Source organism: Carassius carassius, chromosome 26, assembly GCF_963082965.1.
Source record: "Carassius carassius chromosome 26, fCarCar2.1, whole genome shotgun sequence".
Classification (NCBI taxonomy): domain Eukaryota; kingdom Metazoa; phylum Chordata; class Actinopteri; order Cypriniformes; family Cyprinidae; genus Carassius; species Carassius carassius.
In genome coordinates this window covers 28,444,814-28,465,971 of record NC_081780.1, presented here as the reverse complement: position 1 = coordinate 28,465,971, position 21,158 = coordinate 28,444,814, and the positions used below count along the sequence as shown (strand labels likewise).

General features: G+C 39.7%; 2 protein-coding genes across 2 annotated transcripts in view; one reads left to right on the top strand and one right to left on the bottom strand.

The window, feature by feature from the left end:
- LOC132106068 (gastrula zinc finger protein XlCGF8.2DB-like) overlaps positions 1-21,158 on the top strand; it is a 133,439-nt gene that overhangs the window by 38,360 nt on the left and 73,921 nt on the right. The gene's annotated exons all lie outside the window — the stretch shown is intronic.
- Positions 11,870-21,158, bottom strand: part of LOC132106053 (gastrula zinc finger protein XlCGF57.1-like) — a 42,154-nt gene continuing 32,865 nt past the window's right edge. Inside the window, exon 3 of the mRNA XM_059511669.1 lies at positions 11,870-13,766. Coding sequence (XP_059367652.1) covers positions 12,919-13,766 — 848 coding nt within the window. The 3' untranslated portion in view covers positions 11,870-12,918. The remainder of the gene's footprint in view (positions 13,767-21,158) is intronic.

The following is a 21,158-nucleotide window of genomic DNA, read 5'->3' as shown; positions in this document are numbered from 1 at the left end:
TGTAATCATAATCTGGCATAATTGTAAAAACTAATATTTAAACCAAATGCTAAACTTTGATTCAATGTGATTTTAAATGTTATTGCAGTGATTTTAAAATGTGTACAAGAAAACAAATGAACATTACCGTTTTTATTCATTTAATGAGCCCATTAGTGGTCTTCCGTTGCCATCTAATGGTTATGAATCCAATTTCTCATGCAACACTGTTTTTGAGCTTTATCACTATTAATAATGCAATTATTTTGTGCAATCTTTCAAAAAATGTGCATGATTATTTAGAATGAATGTAAATTTAATGTATGTGTGAATATATACACTTTTTTAGCAGTTTAAAGCCATTTAGAAAAGAAATATTGTTTTTTTGAAGTCTTATGAACAGTTATAATGCCATATGTTGTTCGATCCTCATGAAATTTGCATGCTTATTAGGGGTTATCTGTTATATGTTCTCACTAAGTTTTATAAAGTTTAGAGTTTTTGTTTAGGTTTTATAGGCTTTAGGGTATGTTTGGCCACTCTGCTATCCAAAGGACAAAATTAAATTTTTGTTTTATAATTATTGATCTAGAGAGCTCACATAATATTACTGCAATGATTTTGTTCTGGTTGGGCAGAAAACTTAGGACAAGTTTGCAAAAGTATGTTTTTGACATATTTTTAAATGTATATTGAACAATTTGATTGACAGCTTCGCTCCCAGAGGCAAAGTTGTTCACAATGGGGAGATCTACCATATGATATGGAGATCTAGTGTTTGTGTGAATGTATGAACATGTTCTACAATTTGTGTTCATTTTTTGGTGTTTTTGAGGTTTTTCAACTGTTATAGCGCCAGCTATGGACCGATCTCCATAAAACTTTGCATAGTTGTTAAGAGTCATCTGCCATATGATTTCACAAAGTTTTATAAAGTTGTAACATCTCTAGAACAGTTATACGTCAAAATAATCACTATAGTAAAGGTGTAACAAAATTTATAGACTTCTGGGAAAAAAATATAAATAAATAAATCTCGTGTCCAGGGACTTTTTTTTCTTTTTTTGCCATGCATTGTTCATAGAGCTCATTAATTGTAGCGGTGCCTCAGGTGTTGAAATAGATTTGTTATACATTATACAGGTTCACACGTACTCTGTTTGCAGAGTTTATACAGTATGTGTATGTGGTGCAGAAGCAGCAGCGAGTTATTCTAACGCAAAAGCACATTAAAATAATCCACGAGCGCAAATCTCTCTGTTCGCACACAGATTTCCTTTGCTCTGTCACAAAACCAGACGTACTTGCTCAGATACATGCTGCCCTCGCCCGGAGAGAGTGTGCGCACTTAAAACGTGTCTCCTCTCTCTTAAACTGCATCATTCACAACTCTCTTTTTGCTCATGTGTTAGATATATTTTCGCACGTTTTTATTTCTAGCCTTTTATTGTGTGCACTGTGAACGCTCTGATCCGTCAATATGGGCTCGGAAAAAAGGCGCATCACAGACAGTGTGTGAACCAGGACTTAGGCATATGCCCAGTCTGTTCTGTTCTCGTGCTAGGAGCGCTGCATTCTGATTGGATCGGATAGCATACTGCGGGAGGTCAGGGCAGCGGGAAATGGTGCTATAAAGCGGTTTAGAAATCGTGCACGCTCATATTGTGATTTTATGGCGATTTCGATTAATCACACAGCTCTAGAATGGACTGGAAATAAACAGAAAATAACTCGGGCTGGCACCGCTCAGCAAAACGTGAAAAGATCCAGGCAGAGCTTTGGCAGTGGGTAGACAGTCAGCAGAGCAAGTACCGTATTTTTCAGACTATAAGTCACACCTGAGTATAAGTCGCATCAGTCCAAAAATACGTCATGATGAGGAAAAAAACATATATAAGTCGCACTGGACTATAAGTCACATTTATTTAGAACCAAGAAAAAAAATTACCGTCTACAGCCGCGAGAGGGCGCTCTATGTCTTCAGTGTAGGTTACAGGAGCACTGAGCAGCATAGAGTGCCCTCTCATGTCTTAGTTAATTTCTCTTGGTTCATGTCAAATTAATTTTGATAAATAAGTCGCACCTGACTATAAGTCGCAAGACCAGCCAAACTATGAAAAAAGTGTGACTAATAGTCCAGAAAATATGGTATTTAAATAAGGTAAAAATAAATGATTTGTGTAGACTGAGTATACTCACCATCTGGAAAGTGCCCATGGCATTGATTGCGTCAATGGTGACAGCAGTGCTGTCTTTAGGGGGCCTGTATTGAAATTCCACATCAGCAACGTCTGTTGATTGCATTTGACTACATAGTCTTGTGCAGCTGTGTGATAAAGAAGAAAGTGTGATTATTATGTCAGAGTGATTATGAAAATAAAAACAGAAACATTTAGGAAAATGTTTAGATGGTTTAAGTTTATTTTGTTTGTCTTTCCATAAAAACAATGACAAATACTTGATATAGCTTCTAAAGAGCAGGTTTGATTACTTTAGTTATTTCCTTGATTACAGATCTTAATGTATCAAAAATCTTTAATGTACCACAAATCGTCATAGGAGTATGCATAATAGTAATATGTATGTTTCAGCCAGAAATTATTACTGGTCTTAATGTAATTTATGTGCATGTAAATTATGGTTTGTAGAATGGCATTGAAGAATTTGGAGTTTCTTCTCGATGTTTTAACGGGTGACACGTTGTGTACATATGCAGTAAGTGTGACGATTTCTTCTGTGTCTGCCTTTGATGATTGTCTCTTATCCATATTTAAATCGAACTAAGCGATGTTCTTGGTTAACGTAAGGTTGTACGTTTTATGATCGCAAACTGCAAATGGCGCTGAACTCGTTCATCTGACGTTTTTTTTTTTTTTCTAATATAGTGATTTCCGGTTCGCGGACGAATCGTTTGATTTAACCGGTTCTTCTTAGTGAAGTAGTTCAAGTTTTAACTTTTTTGACGTGGCTGACACTCCCTCTGAATCAAAATAAACCAATATCCCGGAGTAATTCATTTACTTAAACAGTACACTGACTGAACTGCATTGGTTTTTGGATCACCAGTCCATTGAAACGAGAACAGTTTCCGTTGGAGGCGTCTGATTCGAGAGCCGAGGAGCTGATGATACTGCGCATGTGTGATTCAGTGTGAAGCAGACTGACACATAGAGCGTCTGAACCGAACTGATTCTTTTGGTGATTGATTCTGAACTGATTCTGTTCCAATGTTATGAGCACAGGTAAACTGAAGGCTTGAATGAAGGGCAATCTGGCGAAACGTAAGTTTATTTAACAAATAAATCACAATGGATTATGTACAGTAAGTGGATCATGGTTTCTGTGCTGATGACACCTAATTTATTTACTTTATATCTTCAATGGCACTACAAAGTTTTACTGTCAAGCTTTTTTTTTAATACTTATCATTGGTTACGTATTTGTAAAACCCTCTGATTTAATATAATACTAACGAATTATAATAGAGATAAGAAGTTTGGATTATTTTTTATGGCACACCTGACTGGGTTCAGGGTATAGTAACTGCCATATGGAAACGCCACTTCTGCGGTGCAGGGCAGCTGTGCTCAGGTTAATTTTTACATGCCATCTGGGTATTCCAGTCTTCAGTTTGTTTTTTGCAGAATTTATTTATTTTGCAGATTTGCTGCTCGAGAAATAGCTTATTTTTTCTGTTTTGCACAAAATGAAATGCTGTAAAAAATAAATAAATAAATCTAGTTATCTGAAATATGTTATTAGTTTGAATTAAATTCTATATACAAAATGCTTACTGCTAGTTTTCTTTTTATAACAAAAGTTTGTTTTTTTTAGTAATTAAAACGTGTTTTTATTATTCCATCCACTAGAGGGAGCGTGATTTTTTTGTCAGTGAGAACGTCTTCCCGTTTTGCCCGGAAAGAAAGACATTTTCTCGACCTGCTGAAGAAGGTGAGCATGTGGTGGGGTTAGTCTCTGTGTAATCTTAAATCATCTGTTTATTAATATTTGTCATTCGTGGTATTTTTAAGTCAGTTTAAGTTGTTTTCTGTCTGTTTGAATGCTTTTTGGCTGTATTATGTGCATACATTTTCGAAACGTTTTATTTCACTAGTAGTTTTGTAATTGACTAGGTCAGCATGATTCACAAAAAAACGCAATTTTTACAGTATTTGTGAATTTATAATTGTTATTAATATTTTAATTGTTAACGTAGTAGTCGATGAAATCACATACTTTTATAATCGTTAGTTATTTGTTTGTTTTTCTGTTTGTTGTGTAAATAACTGAAAGAGTAATATGTTTGTGATTGAAAGAATGAAAAAAGATGAAAGTAATGTGTTTCATCGAGTCAGTCTATTGTATGTTATCTGGCTCAGCTCGGTGTTCATCTTCAGTTCTCTCTTCACAGCAGTTCAGTCAGTGTACTGTTTGAGTGCATGCATTACTCCGGGATATTGGTTTGTTTGAACTCATAGGGAGTGACAGCCACATTAAACCCATTAGTGGAACGCGCCCACTGAGTTTCATTCCGATTGATCTCCGTTAACCCTGTCAAATAGGTGTTTAAAATTGTTTAGATACGCAAATGTTCTCATATGTACTTGTGTCCTTTCAGACAAAGACCTTGCTTACCAATTTTCAAGTTGATCTGACCAATGATTGCCGAGTTATAGCCATTGCCTTTGGTTTGGTTCTGATCAGGTGAAAATCCTAGGACTAGTTCGCAAAAGTGGGTTTCAGATTTAACTCAATTTTGCAAAAAAAAAAAGGCAGTGTACACTTTTGTTCGGGCTAACCAAAGGATTGTAACTATGGCATGTTTTTGAGTCTAAGGCTAATTGTTTACGACCTGCGACCAAAAATGTCTAAAATTTTTGTTTTCTGCACTGTAGCGCCCCCGTTTGGCCGATTGGTCTGAGACTTTGATAAGTTCTCCCCAAATTTCAGCTCTCTAGGCCTTACGATTTGGGCTGCACATTCAGTTCTAGGGCAGAAAAATAAGAAAAATCCTAACAATTACAAAAGGTTTTCAGCACTGCATGCTCGAACCCCTAAAAATAAGAAATTAGTCAGTAGTATGCAAAGTTATATAGATGTTTTCAGTCTGAATTTGGTACGATGTATGCTTCCATTTCTGTTTCAGCAATCCCTTTGAAACAAGCTAGTGCATCGAATGGGCCTAGTCAACTTCCACTAGGCCTTAACATCCCCACTGCATTTGCCTCTGCACCACGTAATTTGTCTGTTGCTGGACCATCACCTGCCTGTGCTCCAAAATGGGCACCAGTCTCAGCCCCCCAACAAATGCATAAAAAAAAAACGGTGGTTATTCCGTGACTTAAATGTGTTTGTATCTATAGCACACATTTAAATAGATTAAAAGCAATGAACACATAATGCAACATTACTTCTAATTTCTCTGACAAAGCAAATGGCTGTAGACTTTCAATCTCCTGTATTAAAGGAAGTAAAAGTGTGGAAGAAGGTAGCTGTACAAATGCTCGCAAAAGGATATGAATTTGGAGCAGAGGCATATGACAATATGTTCAGGCAGTTAAAGCACTCGTTTGTTTTGATACAGGCATTTGGAATTATTTTTGAGCCAGTCCTGATTGTGTCATATTTTGCTGGTGATAAACTTTTTCATGTCAAATTATTTTTTGTGTGCCACATCAACATGAATTACCACATCAGATGAGTTGAGTGCCGTTTAATCAAAGAAAATGTTATAATCATGTTACATTTCTTATACATTATTGGATCTTATTTGTGTGTTTTAATTCAATCACTCAGTGATGTCATAATATGGCCTCACATTAGCATCAATGTTGGATACAAAGTACCTCCATTGTTGTTATCTACTTTTACTGTGTAACTTGGTTGTGTTGCTAACAGCTTTATTTGAAGGATGTCTATTGTGTGGTTAGGTTAACCGGATGTTTAAAGTAGTTTTGTTGGCACATGGCTCTAAATTACAGTAGATGCAGACACGTGTGAGTCCATGTGAGAACCCAAAATGAATTTTTCGGAGGAAAGTGATATTTGCTGTAGTGTTGTCACGGTATCAAAATTTCAGTATTCGGTACCGATACCAGTGAAAATCCACGGTTCTCGGTACCAATTTCGGTACCAAAGCAAAACACAAAAATATGCCAATTAAAAAAAAAAACTTTGTCACAAAATAAAACCAATGACATTCTTTAAATTAATTTACAATTGTGTTTAAAGTTTTTCTACAAGTAATACAATTATGAAAAATAGTAAACAAGTTTCACCCAAATTTAATTTGTCTTTTAATTCATTAAATTTATACATTTTATTTTTTGGTAAATAAAGGGGATTTGCTATTAAAATTAAAACATGGAAGAACTATTGTGTGGTTTAATTCTTTAAAAAATAAAGTTTTATTAATATTTTCAACAGTAGTAGCAGTATCACATACATTCTACTAAATAATAGTAATATTTCTAGAACAATGCCTTAGCTCCGCCCACTACCGGCGAAACCGGCATATCTTATGCTTGTTCGAAAAAGTCGAATAATTCTAAATGACAGGAGAAGACAACAAAGAATAGTTTACATGTAACACATCCATACAGCGTGGTAAGACTCTCGCTCGCTCTCTGTGCATGTGTGAGAAACAGCGCTATCAGCAAGGTGACGGCAAGTCATGTGCTCTTTTCACAGAGTTTACAGAGCGTCAAATACATGTGCACGTTGTTTCGCCATGCTTTGCCGTGAATACCTTTAAATAGACACCGGTTTTTAGTCAAATGAAACAATAAAATGCTTGTGAAGTGACTCAGAACAGTTCTGGTTATGTTGTTTATGTATCTATGTCCTCATTGAGATGGCAGTGCTGAAATTACTGCAAGCGTAGCGTAGTAATCAAATCCTCACGTCTCACACAGAGACGCGCAGAGCATGCAGGATTTAGATTTCAACCAACTTCTGCTTCTGATTTGATTTGATTAATTGATGCTAACTTTGAAAAATTCAGTGACTGTCCATATTAAAATGTAAGTTTAATTTTCATGACTGGATTTTGAGATTCCGTGTGCGTTTTCTGCTTCGCGGAAATCATAGCGCTGTATGCATCAAGAACCGGGTTGACCGGGTCCTCTGTACCACCGGTACTTAAAAGAAACCTGGTACCGTCATATTTTCATTTTTGTAGTACCGACTTGGTACCGAAGTACCGGGTCTTTTGACAACACTAATTTGCTGCCTTGATCATTACCATTTTGAGGCCACCAAGTTTAATCTTCTTTTCGCCCAGGACTATCAAATTCACAACCTAAGCCATCAGCAGAACGTAAAAAAAAGAAGGTGCAAGTCTGAAGCACCTGAGTGGTTTGAGCAATATGTCACTGAGCAAAGGAGGCAGATGTCAGAAATCATGGGCCTGCAAAAGCAAGCAGTGGAAGTGTCAAGCGAATGTAACAACATCTGTAAAGAATTTGTTTCTGCTTTGACTAAAAAATAGCAACTTGTGTTTTCTCCTTTTTTCCACATTCTGCTGATGGTTAGGTTCTGTTTGGTTTGTTTAATGGCATGATGTACAGTATATATGCTATAGGACATCCATACAATCTTGATCACCTCACCTTAGTGGTTTGTTATTCAATATTTTATTTCCATTCTTTTATTAAACAAAAACATCTGAAAACTTAGGTAAACACAAACAAATTAGTTAAACACACACTTTAATCACCCTCCACCAAAAATAAAACAAGTTCATCCCTTTTTCTGTTACCTGAACTATTTTCAGGTTGTCCTGCTTCAAAATCATTGTCGTTATTTCCATCCACTTCTTTACAAACCTCCATTTGGTGGGCCTTCCTCCCTCAAGAGGAAATTGTGTAAACCACATGAGGTTAACAGATAACCACTGGTACTTTTTTAAGGTCTTCCATGGGCAAGTACTTCAGTCATCTCCATTTCCCCTTTAGAAGGCCAAATGCCCTGTCAGTCATAACTCTTGTTGAGCTGTGGAGTGAGTTAAGCTTTTTTTGGCCGGGGATAAGTGCCCATTATCTCTATATGGTGTAATGAGAGATGTGCTGAGTGGATATGCGGAGTCTCCAAGCAGGTGGTAGTCACTTCTCATTACATCCTGGAGATGGCCATATAATGGACAGTTTGGAAACACCCTAGCATCGTGCACAGACCCCGGCCAACCAGTGTACACATCCAGGAACATCATCTGTTATGTTAACACTGCTTGGAATTGAATAATTGCATGTCCTTTCCTGCTTATGTAACTGTTTCTATGGAGTGTGGGTGCTGGGATGGGAATGTGTGTGGCATCGATTTCTCCAATTACTCCATGGAAGCCAGTTTTTCCTGAAAGCCATTTGCCAGGTTTGCAAACTCATCCTCTCTGGGCCATTAAATGTAATAATTTGTCAAGTGTACAAAGGACCTTGCAAATGTCCGAAAAGATATTAAGAAGGATTACTTTTGACATATCAAACCGGTCTGCAACACCCCTGAATCTCTCTTGGTTTGCAAGCAACCAAATAGAGCACAGCAATTTTCTCGGGGTGTCCAAGGTTAGGTTTGCCAGGAAAGGACCAACTTTCTCACAGAGAGTCTGTAAAAAAGTATGTGCAGCATTTATAGTAGAAGTTTTTACATCCCTATGATGCTGTAAATTAGCTGACACAAATCTATGGCTGTTGTATACACACTACATTAATAATAATAATTCCTTACATTTTATATAGCGCTTTTTCTAGGCACTCAAAGCGCTTTACATTGTCAGGGGGTATCTCCTCATCCACCACCAGTGTGCAGCATCCACCTGGATGATGCAACGGCAGCCGTATTACACCAGAACGCCCACCACACACCAGCTTACTGGTGGAGAGGAGACAGAGTGATGAAGCCAATCAGCAGATATAGGGATTGTTAGGAGGCCATGATGATCAGAGGCAAATGGGTGAATTTGTCCAGGATCAGGGGTCACACCTCTACTCTTTTCGAAAGACATCCTGGGATTTTTCATGACCACAGAGAGTCAGGACCTTGGTTTAACATCTCATCCAAAGGATGGTGCTTGTTGACAGTATAGTGTCCCCATCACTACACTGGGGCGCTAGGAACCACACAGGCCACAGGGTGAGCACCCCCTGCTGGCCTCACTAGCACCTCTTCCAGCAGCAACCTAGTTTTCACAGGAGGTCTCCCATCCAGGTACTGACCAGGCTCAGCCCTGCTTAGCTTCAGTGGACAACTGGTCTTGGTCTCCAGGGTGATATGGCTGCCGGTATATAAAAAGAGCCAAGCCACAGCTAAGAACTACAGACATAACAATTTCCACCATTGAGGAGAAATAGGCAGATTAAACAGACAAAACTCATGCCTGCAAAACAAAGAAATCTAAATTATAAAATCTGGGTGGACAGTGAAGACCAGTCAGAGGCTGCACAAATCTCACCAAAAGAGATCCTGCAGGACCACGCCCAGGAGGAGGCCATTCCTCTGGTGGAATGGGCCCTCACACCTATAGGGAATTAGCCGCTTTTCCACTGTGGGGTCAGTGCGAGCCAGTGCTTTTAAACGGGCGGGGCGGGGCTAACAGCCTCGGACCTGTAGCACTGAGGCCAAAATAGCACTGCGTTTCCACCGTCGGGCCAGAAGCTCTGCTGCCCTTCACTAAAACCAGTCCTTTACATGATACAACCCCATCATTTCACCAACTAAGAGAAGTTATCAGAAAACTAATAAGAAATAAGTCACTGGAACTAGTATGATCACAGAACAAACATGATAAAAGCGGCCATATGTTTGCATGCTTTGTTAAATATTTAAATCTAAAAGCATCAGTTTTACTATAGTAATTGATACATTGAACATAATGAATTAATTTAGCAGGATTTAAAATTATGAAAAACAATTATAGAAATAAGGCATTATGAACATAGCCTGCTTATTCTGTCGAATCTGTTTTAGTTTATTTGAAGTCACAATAGCCTATATAAATCACATTTAGGAAGAATAATTTCTATATTTCTATATTTGTCTTATGACAGATAAAATGTTACTAAATAAATACACGATTGTGATGAAGAAATCAGACGTCAGATCTTATTCACGATAACTATAAAGATAACGATAAAGATATAGTTCTAAAAATCATTCTCAATATTAAAGAATAGCAGAGTCCACACTACAACTATAACTATAAAGGCATAGAGAAATGGAATCATTTTCAGAACGATTTTTTTCCAGCTGATGAACGATACAAACATTGACATCCAATCAGAATCCATCCTGCTATAACGAGCTCGGGGATTTAACGCGGCAGACGCATGTGCACTCAGAATTAACAGACGATATCATTCGCTGGTGTGGACGCTAATACCGTTATCTTTATAATTATCGTTCTTGGTGTGAACGGGGCTTAAGTCATCGTATTTACCATGTTTACTATGATAATGTTAATGTCTTGTGTGCATAGTGTTATGCATCGCTTATAAGTATTTCTGTCTTGTATGCTGATTATAATCCACATCGGATCAAGTTATTTCAAACGCGCGGCTGACTGAAAGTGAGTTTTGAGCTCAACTTATTTTGAAAAGTTTTTAATGCTGGTGTTATAGCTGTTAGCTTTATGTAAAAAAAAACCCACGCTGACATTCTCCAGATGCGGATAAACTCCGCCTTTGTTCATAACCACTCCTCTGGACCCAACTGTTTGCCCTGAGGAAGCACAGACAAAGCACGATCAAGCACCAGAAATGACATTGTAAACGCGATCAAGCCCTAACATGCCTGCTTTTGGCACGACAGTGGAAACGCGGCTATTGCGAGCCACCTGAGGCATATGCCAGGACAATAGCATATACAGTACTATCCAGTGAGACAGTCTCTGCTTTGTAACCGGCAGCCCTTTAGAGTTTCCTCCATAGCACATAAAGGTATGCTGTTTGTCTGAATGACTTGGAGTGCTTCACGTACACTCTGAGTGTCTGAACTGAATACAGTAAGTTAGGACCCTGCTTACCATCCACTGCAGGGAGAGCCAGCAGGGAAATTACCTGGGCTCTGAACGGTGTTGAGAGCACCTTAGGTACATAACCGCTGCATGGTTGGAGAACAAATTTATAGTTGTTGGGTCCAAACTCAAGACAGGAAGCACTGATGGACAGCGCTTGCAAGACACCTACTCTTTAGACCATTGGTCTCAAACTCAATTCCTGGAGGGCCACAGCTCTTCACAGTTTGGCTCCAACCCTAATCAAACTCGGCTGATCCAGGTAATCAAGGTCTTCAGGGGCCTGTTTCATAAACAAGTTTACCCAATAAGCTAGGTTTATTTCAGTTAGTCTGACTTATTTTGAACCAAATCTACTGTCAAAAAGCCTGGCTTATGGAACAGGCCCCAGGATTACAAGAAACTTTCAAGAAGGTGTAATTTGAAGCTGGTTTGAGCTAACCACTGCAGAGCTGTGGCCCTCCAGGAACTGAGTTTGAGACCGATAGTTCAAAGGGTGGGTCCCTGAGGGCCCTTAGGACTAAAGTTCCATGTTGCCAAAATCCTAGGATGAGGTGGGTTCAGCTTCCAAGCAACCTTTAGATACTTAACATCCAAGACGTTTCTTTCAATCGCCTGGCCAGCCATGAGGGAGTAGTTCCCTGTGATGGCTGCCACATAAACTTTGAGTGCAGATGGGGTGTGCCCGTTATCCAACAACTCAAAGATTGCATGTAGGACATGTCACATGAGTTCAAGTCCTGGCTTTGTGCTAAACACCAGTCGCTGACATACACATGATTGTTGGGACATGTACCAGAGCATCCTGCTGTCTCTTGAAACACCTTGGATGGGTGCGCTGCAGACGGTGGACACAAATGAGCAGCTACAGCGTCTTCGAAAATAGCGGGGTTTTCACAGAGAGGATCACAAATATCTAAAAATGTGACATATTGAGCAGCTACTCTGATGCTAAATTTTGCATGATTCCCTGATTTTAATTCAATTACAGCCTTTCCTACTGATGTACTACTTCAGGGATGCAAAACTCTGGCTCCAACTCTGCTCCAACACAACTACCTGTTGGTTTTTAAATAACCCTGAAGGACATGATTAGCTGGATCTGGTATGTTTAATAAGGGTTGAAGCTAATATATGCAGGGCTATTCTGATTTTTAAACCCAAGAGAAGAATGGAAAAGAAATGAGTATATCAGGGTTTTGAGGGCTGGTGAAATAATTCCCTCTAGTGTGAACTCATATGTCAAGTCAGCTATTATGCTTTATATAATACAGTGTTAAAACACATCACAGAGATAAACAGAGAAATTGCAAAATCAATAAAGGCAGTTCAGATTCTACTGTAAAGCAGGAATAAAAAAGTGTGATTATTAATCTCAAGTCAGTTCAGATCAATAACTGAAGTTAAACAATTTGAAATGACATCAATGTTTGAAATGACAAATTCAGTTGTTACCAGTTCTATATAAGGCAGCAATGTTCAATTAAATTCAATTAGACTCAGTTCAGTGTTGAGTGAATTCAGTTAGGTAACATGTCAATGTTGCAAGATGGGATTCAGCTGTAAAGAAGCTCTATAGAAGATGGTATGCCATCATCAAGCTTATGTGAAACTCAAGATGTGCTGTTTCTGGAAGTCTTTCCACAGTAATGGCATATGACAGACTTCTCTTTGATGTCCCTGCATGATTCCTAGTTCTTGTTTTTTTCTTCTGTAAAACTCATTTCACACTGATGGCATTTAAACAGGTCCCTCTTGAATAAATCCTCAGGTGGTACTTAAGGTTACCTTTTTGGTTGAAACTTCTCTCCAGTATGAATTCTCATGTGCCTGTTAAGGTATCCTTTATGAGTGAAATCAAGTCTCTCCATAGTGTGAATTCACATGTGGATGAAAAGTTTTTGTTTTTGCTTGAAACTTTTTCTACACAGATGTCAGGTGAAGGATTTGTTTCCAGTGTGAATTCTCATGTGGGTATTAAGGTTTTCTTTTTTGTTGAAACTTTTTCCACACTGTTTGCAGGTGAAAGGCTTCTCTCCAGTGTGAATTCTGAAGTGAGCTTTAAGGTGTCCAGTTTGACTGAAACTTTTTCCACACTGTTGGCAGGAGAAAGGCTTCTCTCCAGTGTGAACTCTCAAGTGCCTGGTAAGGTTTCTTTTATGAGTGAAACTCTTTCCACACCATTGGCAGGAGAAAGGCTTCTCTCCAATGTGAACTCTGATGTGCCTGGTAAGGCTTCCTTTATGAGTGAAACTCCTTCCACACTGTTGGCAGGTAAAAAGGTTCTCCGTAGTGTGAATTCTCCTGTTGAGGTCAAGATTTCCACTTTGATTGAAACTGTTTTCATACTGAGGGGATCTTTTAGGCTTCTCTCTGTTGTGAATTTTCATGTGCCTGTCAAGGTTTCCTCGTTGATTGAAACTTTTTCCACACTGTTTGCAGGTGAAAGGTACCTCTCCAGTGTGAATTCTCATGTGCCTGTTAAGGCTTCTTTTATGAGTGTAACTGCTTCCACACTGTTGACAGGTAAAAATGCTCTCCATAGTGTGAATTTGCCTGTGGACATCAAGGTTTCCTTTTTGATTGAAACTCTTTCCACACTGAAAGCAAGTGAAATAACTTCTAGTTCCTGTCTTTTGAACTCTTTTTTGCGTAGAAGTCTTTTTAGACTTTAAGGAACAAAAATATTTTTCTCCAGTTATGAAATCATGAATATTTTCATACTGATCTTTCTCCTCAATTTCATTCAGTACTTCCTGCTCCTTTTTCAGTGCCATTAGGTCTAAAGTGAAAAAAACAAAAAACAAATAAAAGTTAACCCCAGTTTAATGGCACAAAGCAATCAACATTTAGATATGTAATGCATTTATGGCTTGATTCTACACCAGGGTGAAGTAAAATTTTCTAAAGAAAAACACTATGATAAAGTACAGACACTTGAAAAGTACATTTAAAGCGGAGTAAATAATTTCACTACTGTCCGCCTCTGCCTACAGAGTTTAAGTTTACCGTAATAAAATTAATTTAGATTATCTAGATTATCTTATCTTTAGATTATCTTTTTTTTATGTCTGACTTTAGGAAATCTAGATATAGACTGATCTATATATACTTTATTATGTCTCCTAGTGGATAAAATAGCAGATAATCCTGCTAGTTTAACAGCGTAAATACAATCTGTAGCTATTTGCACAATGTAAATAGCATATTGCAAAAAAAAAATGCTGTTTTCACTTAGTGTGTGTAAATAACATCGCACTTTCATCGCTAAGAAAATATGGTATTTTGACTTACTGTAAATAGCCCCTGCTACAGCCCGAAGCCATTTGTTTTGAGAATAATGGCTGGCTGATGAAGTTATTGGCTGGCTAGCCGGCTCAGCCAAAACCTAAATGGCTGCTGCAGCCGCCAAACTTTTCATAGCTGCAAAAAAAGCTGCCACTTCATGTCTACAGATGTCTGTTATACTGATTAACTAAATCTCAATCTTTCCAAGCATTGCATGGCTTACACTACATTTCTACAAAATGCAATACAATGTAATAAAAAAACACCAGATTTTACTGGTTTCACAACGTATGCACATTTATTTTGTAGTCTGTATGCTACTAAACATTTTCAAATAGCCTACAATTTATGGGGAAAAAATTACAGAGGGATTTATGGATATCTACTTTTGTTATCCTGTAAATCAGAATATACTGTGTCAATAGCCTTAAAAAATGATTTTCGCCATGTTTTTTGGAATAAAATGTTATATATCAGGCTAGGAATAATATATTTACAAATCCCTCTGTAAATGTCTTCATAATATTACATTTACATTTAATCATTTAGCAGACGCTTTTATCCAAAGCGACTTACAAATGAGAACAACAGAAGCAGTCAGGTCAACAAGAGAACAACAACAGTATACAAGTGCCATGACAAGTCTCAGTCTAGTATAGAACGCATAGGTAGGTTTTTTTTTTTTTTTTAAATTAAAAGACAAGAAAAGGAAAAGTGCTAGTGTTAGTTGGTTAAGTGCAGGCGAAAAAGATGAGTCTTTAGCTGTTTCTTGAAAATGAGTAAAGACTCAGCTGTACGAATTGAGATTGGGAGGTCATTCCACCAGCTGGGGACAGTCCAGGAAAAGGTCATTGAGAGTGATTTTGAACTTCTTTGGGATGGTACCACAAGGCATCGATCACTTGCAGAGCGCAGACTTCTGGAGGGCACATAAGATTTAACCAATGAGTTTAGGTAAGTTGGTGCCGTGCCAGTGGTCGTCTTGTAGGCTAGCATCAGTACCTTCAATTTGATGCGAGCAGCTACTGGTAGCCAGTGTAACCTGATGAGAAGCGGAGTAACGTGAGCTTCCTTTGGCTCATTGAAGACAACCCTCGCTGCTGCATTCTGGATCAATTGCAGAGGCTTGACAGTACATGCAGGAAGGCCCGCCAGGAGAGCATTACAATAGTCCAGTCTGGAGAGAACAAGAGCTTGGACAAGAAGTTGGGTTACTTGCTCTGACAGGAAGGGTCTAATCTTCCTAATGTTGTATAAGGCAAACCTGCAGGACCGGGTAGTTGTAGCAATGTGGTCTGTGAAGCTTAACTGATGATCCATCACAACTCCTAGGTTTCTAGCTGTCCTCGAAGGAGTAATGGTTGATGAGCCCAGCTGTATAGAGAAGTTGTGATGAAGCAATGGGTTAGCTGGAATCACCAGGAGTTCTGTCTTCGTAAGGTTAAGCTGAAGGTGATGGTCATTCATCCAGCTAGAGATGTCACTCAGACAGGCTGAAATGCGAGCAGCTACCGTCGGGTCATCTGGTTGGAATGAGAGGTAGAGTTGGGTGTCATCAGCGTAGCAGTGATAAGAAAAGCCATGCTTCTAAATGACAGATCCTAATGATGTCATGTAGATTGAGAAGAGAAGTGGTCCAAGTACTGAGCCTTGAGGAACCCCAGTAGCAAGGTGGTGTGACTTTGAAACATCACCCCTCCAAGACACACTGAAGGATCTGTCAGAGAGGTAGGACTTAACCCACAGGAGTGCTGTTCCAGAGATGCCCATCTTTCTGAGGGTGGACAGGAGAATCTGGTGATTAACAGTGTCAAAAGCAGCAGAAAGGTCCAGTAAGATGAGTACCGAGGATTTTGAAGCTGCTCTTGCTAGTCGCAGGGCTTCAGTAACCGAGAGCAGAGCAGTCTCAGTTGAGTGGCCACTTTTGAAGCCAGATTGGTTGCTGTCCAGGAGGTTGTTCTGTACAAGGAATATAGAAAACTGGTTGAACACAGCTCGCTCAAGTGTCTTTGCAATGAATGGAAGAAGGGATACCGGTCTGTAGTTTTCAAGAAGCGCTGGATTTAGTGATGGTTTCTTGAGCAGTGGGCTTACCCGAGCCTGCTTGAATGCTGAGGGAAATGTTCCAGAGTGAAGAGAGGAGTTGATAACGTGAGTAAGCGAAGGTATGACTGAAGAAGAGATCGCTTGAAGGAGGTGAGTGGGGATCGGATCAAGTGGACAAGTAGTAGGATGATTGGACAGGAGAAGTTCGGAGACGTCCATCTCTGAGAGTGGGGAGAAGGAGGAGAAAGAGTGTGCATCGGTCATTGTGAAGTTGTCCTCAGTCTGCAATGTGGAGAATTGGTCGCTGATGGTTCTTGTCTTATTTGTGAAGAAAACTGCAAAGTCGTCCGCTGTAAGAGTCGATGGAGGAGGTGGTGGCGGCGGATTAAGAAGAGAAGAGAAAGTCTTGAAGAGTGTCCGAGCGTCACAACAGCTGTTAATTTTGTTGTGGTAGTAGGATGTTTTAGCCGTGAAGACATTTGCAGAGAAGGAAGAGAGGAGAGACTGATACACACTGAGGTCTGTAGAGTTTCTTGATTTCTGCCATTTCCTCTCTGCAGCCCTGAGTTTAGAGCGATGTTCACAGAGAACCTCAGACAGCCAGGGGGCAGATGGGGCAGTGCGTGCTGGTCTAGACAACAGTGGGCAAAAGTTGTCCAAGCAAGATGTCCAAGCAAGATAATATAACTAGGTACTACTGAAGTGGAGATTTCAGACTTGGAGTATGAGAGAAAGGTCATTTTGAGAAAACGGGCTTTAAAGATTTATCATCAGCCAATGAGATCGCGCATTCAATCTTTTTACGTTCACGATTGGTTGCTGATAAAAAGGAAATGACCATATTTGGATTCAACAGGATTGTACAGAAGAGAGAGAGCTAAACGGTGCATGTGATGAGAGGGTGACGGCAGAGATCGTGGAGATGTTGATTAAGAACGCAAACTTTTGTTGAATTTATGAGAAATCTACAGACGCAAACAGACGAAGTGTAGTAAAATAACGACCTATATGTGTATTTCGGACTTTTTTCACCACAAGTCTGAAAGAAGATATGTTATTGAAGACAAATATCCAAAAATCTCAAAATTGACCAGGAAAAAAACCCCGATGTTTTTGCCTGCCGTGTCTCGCCTTAATATAAACACACACTGTTATCAGTACTATTTTGGACAAAGTTTTGCACATTTCACTTCAATGTACACTGAAGCATGCATCGTGAATTAGCAATGTGGAAACGGTGGTTTGTTACTGCAGTAATATCATATTCAGTGCTATAAATCTCTCCGTTCCAGAATATTTGGTTCATAACATCAATCTTTAATTCAGGTGTTTGTGCAACCGTGCCCTGAAGATTTAACAAAAGTCTGGGTAGGCCTAAATTTAAAATAAATAAGTCGGAATTAGGAAAGTAGCCTATGTGAGAAGTGAGATCAAAATGACCTTGCTTGCTTCTTTCCGCCATTTCACCTCAGTGCGAGAAAAAAAAATGCATCGCTTCTTCTGTACGGAAAACGAGCAATTTTAATTGGTCGTCAATTCACTGTGAGTCTGTGTATCGTAGCAACGAGCACAAGACTGTGCTGTTAAGAAACCAGTGGGAAAATAGATCTCGTGTATTGTTTATATATTTTGTGTGTGTATGTCTCTATGTGATAGAATTATTATTTGATGCAGATAATTCTAGCCGGCTCAGCCAAACTTTATCAGATGGCGGCTCAATTTGCCTTAGGAAATTATTGGCTGGCGGCGGCTGAAATTCTAAATGGTGCAAATGGCGGCGCCTGGTGGCGGCTTCGGGATCTAGCCCCTGCCAATGCTTAAGCCCCTTTCACACTGCACGTCGGACCCGGCAAATTGCCAGAACATTGCCAGGTTGCCTTCTGTGTGAAAGCAAACACGTCCCGGGATTGATTCCGGCATTGAACCCGGGTCGGGGACCTAGTAACATTGCCGGGTTCAATCCCAGGGCGAGCGCTGTGAACAAAAGCCAGACCTAATGGCGTATCGTAGTGATGATGCACGTTATCGTGCAACTCTTTTACCGGCTGGTTTGAAGGAAGATCAACGTTCATGACAAAAATATATTTGCAAACTCTAATGAAGCAGAGATCAGTTAGCTCCTCACTTTCCGCGCTGACACCGAGATCGTTCACTTGCTTCAGTGAAAGTATAACATGCTTAGCGTTTTCGACTCGTACATTACACGTCACGCCCTGATGTCATGTGTCATTATGGGACCTTTACGGGTTGTGTGTGAAAGCACGCACATATCCCGGGTAATCACTGGCAGTGTGAAAGTGCAAAATCTAGTGACCCGGGAACAATTGCCGGAACACTTTACCCGTGTATTTGCCGGAATCGCAGTGTGAAAGGGGCTTTAAAGGGGTCATATGATGCGATTTCACGTTTTCCTTTCTCTTTGGAGTGTTACAAGCTCTTGGTGCATAAAGAAGATCTGTAAAGTTGCAAAGAGATATTCTTTATGAAAGTTATGACTTGTCCACACCCTCCTAAAACACCTTGTTTAAACGCCCCCACTTGTCTACGTCACGATTTGGGAAGATTTGCATAACACCGCCCAAATGTTCACGCAAATAAAAAGAAGGCTTAACTACTTAGTTTGGCCTTCCAAAAGAGGACACAACTACAAATCAATGAATTTTATGGAGGACTGTTTCCTGATCCTGGCAGAGAAGACTACAATGCAGGCTGTTCTGTCTCACAGTCCGCAATTACGTTTACATATGTAAAGGATTTGCCAATGATGAGCGAGTTTTGAGCTGTGTAGAGCAGCGGTTCACAATTCCAGTCCTCGCGCCCCCCTGCTCTGCACATTATTCGAACGTAAGTGCCCTGCGAAGTGGACATCACAGGATATTCCTCTATGATTCCAGTTCGAAGCGAATGTATATGTTCCATTCAAAGTGCATTGAAGTGTACAAGAGGTTAATTTAAATTGTATTTATTTACAGAGGTATATGACGTTACACTTGTCTGTGTGTGAAGACGCAGCGCAAATCTGTGAATGAATGTTACAAAGTGAAGTAAACTTTAACAGATTTCCCTGCTCAAGGAGTAGGGAGAAATGAACACTGTCAATGTCAAAGGGATCATGTCAATGGGAACACAGTTCATGCACGGAGCTCACTTCTAACGAGCTGATTATCTAAATTATGTGTGTTAAAGTGAGATGAGCGAAATATGCACAAAATATGAAATATGAGTTTGGGGGCGCAAGGACTGGAATTAAGAACCTCTGGTGAAGAGTAGTGTTTGTTGTTTGTCATTTCTCTGATCAAAAATGCAGACATGGTTTTATGTTTATGTGGCGCGATGCAAAACAATGAGTAAAAACACAGTGTAAGTCATTATAATTCATAATAATGTCCCCACTGGATGCAACAAATGTCTCGATAGTAATGGTTTTTATTGTTATTGTCTTGTGGCACTGGTGTTCTGACCGTGACACGCATCACAGTATAGTAAGGGGCGTTACATTTCCATCACATGCTTGAGGCATTTGGCCAATCACAAAGCACTGGATAGCTGGCCAATCAGAGCACACCTCACTTTTCAGACCGATGAGCTTTGTAAAAAAAAGTATGTGTTTCAGAAAGGCAGGGCATAGAGGAGAAACAATAATGTATATGTATTTAATAATGTATTAACTCATCAGCTCATTGCAAGACCTACAATGGGTATGTCAGATATAGGTTGACATACAAAATGTGAGGTGCTAGGGGTGCTTGCAGGACTGGTTTGAAAACCACTGGTCTAGGCAAAATTGAGGAATACGTAACAAAATGAAAGATAAGTCCACATGGACCCTTTCATCCCAGTCCCAGCCCTAAAGAACTCTGCCAACCACTGATAGAGCCCGTTGGCCCCTTTTGGATGCTGCTGGAACCTGGCCAACCGTGCCCTCTCAGAGAACCAAGCCACTGGTCACCCCGTCAGGGATCTACCACTGGTCACCTGTCATCGACATCGATATTTGCCGTCTTGCCCTTGGACTTCCAGGTCGGGGAGTCTGGCACCGCACTCTCACCACCTTTGACTCTCCCCCCTGTGGGCTGCCACCTCCAAGAGAGGGCCCCGGTGCTTTCCCGCCATTGGTCACCCCCCATCGACTTGGGTTTTGGCAGTATGTCCCAGCCACTGGTACCCCCGGGACACCGAGGGGGGGGTCGAACCGAGGTCGCCCGGGCGGACCTCCTTCTCAGCCAACAAAAACTTTGATCGAGGGATGACTTTCAATGGATCGCAGTGAGCTGCTCTGCCACACACGAAACCCTGACCCAGAATCAGGTCGTCTACGAGTCATTTAACTTTGTTCTCCACAAACTTGTGGTGCATCTCCAGAGAGGACATTTTAGATCAGACATATAATGGTGCATATGAGTGAGGTGGATGGTGAGATATTTTGTTAAATAAAATGATCCTGCCAGAATAATTGCATGAAAACTTAATATGTCTGCTTTAGTGAGCTGTTTGAGGTTTTATGCATGCACAGTAAAGCGAATTTAACATTTTCTGTGTGCATTTTAAAATGAAAATATAGTTTTCAAGTGTATCCAGATTAATGTAGACATAGCCTCAGTGTCAACTTGTTTAACAAATACCTTTAAATTAACAAATTTAGACAGCATGCAGATATGGTAGCACATGGGTACCAAAATTCATCTTAAAATATAATTTGCAATATGGCAATGCATTTCTTTATTTGAATTTACATTTTCCCATATATATATGTGCAACGTTTAGTGCAAAATGAAAATTTAGTTATAGAATTTACATTTGTCATTTCCTACACTAGTTCTAATATGTAAATTAAAAACAC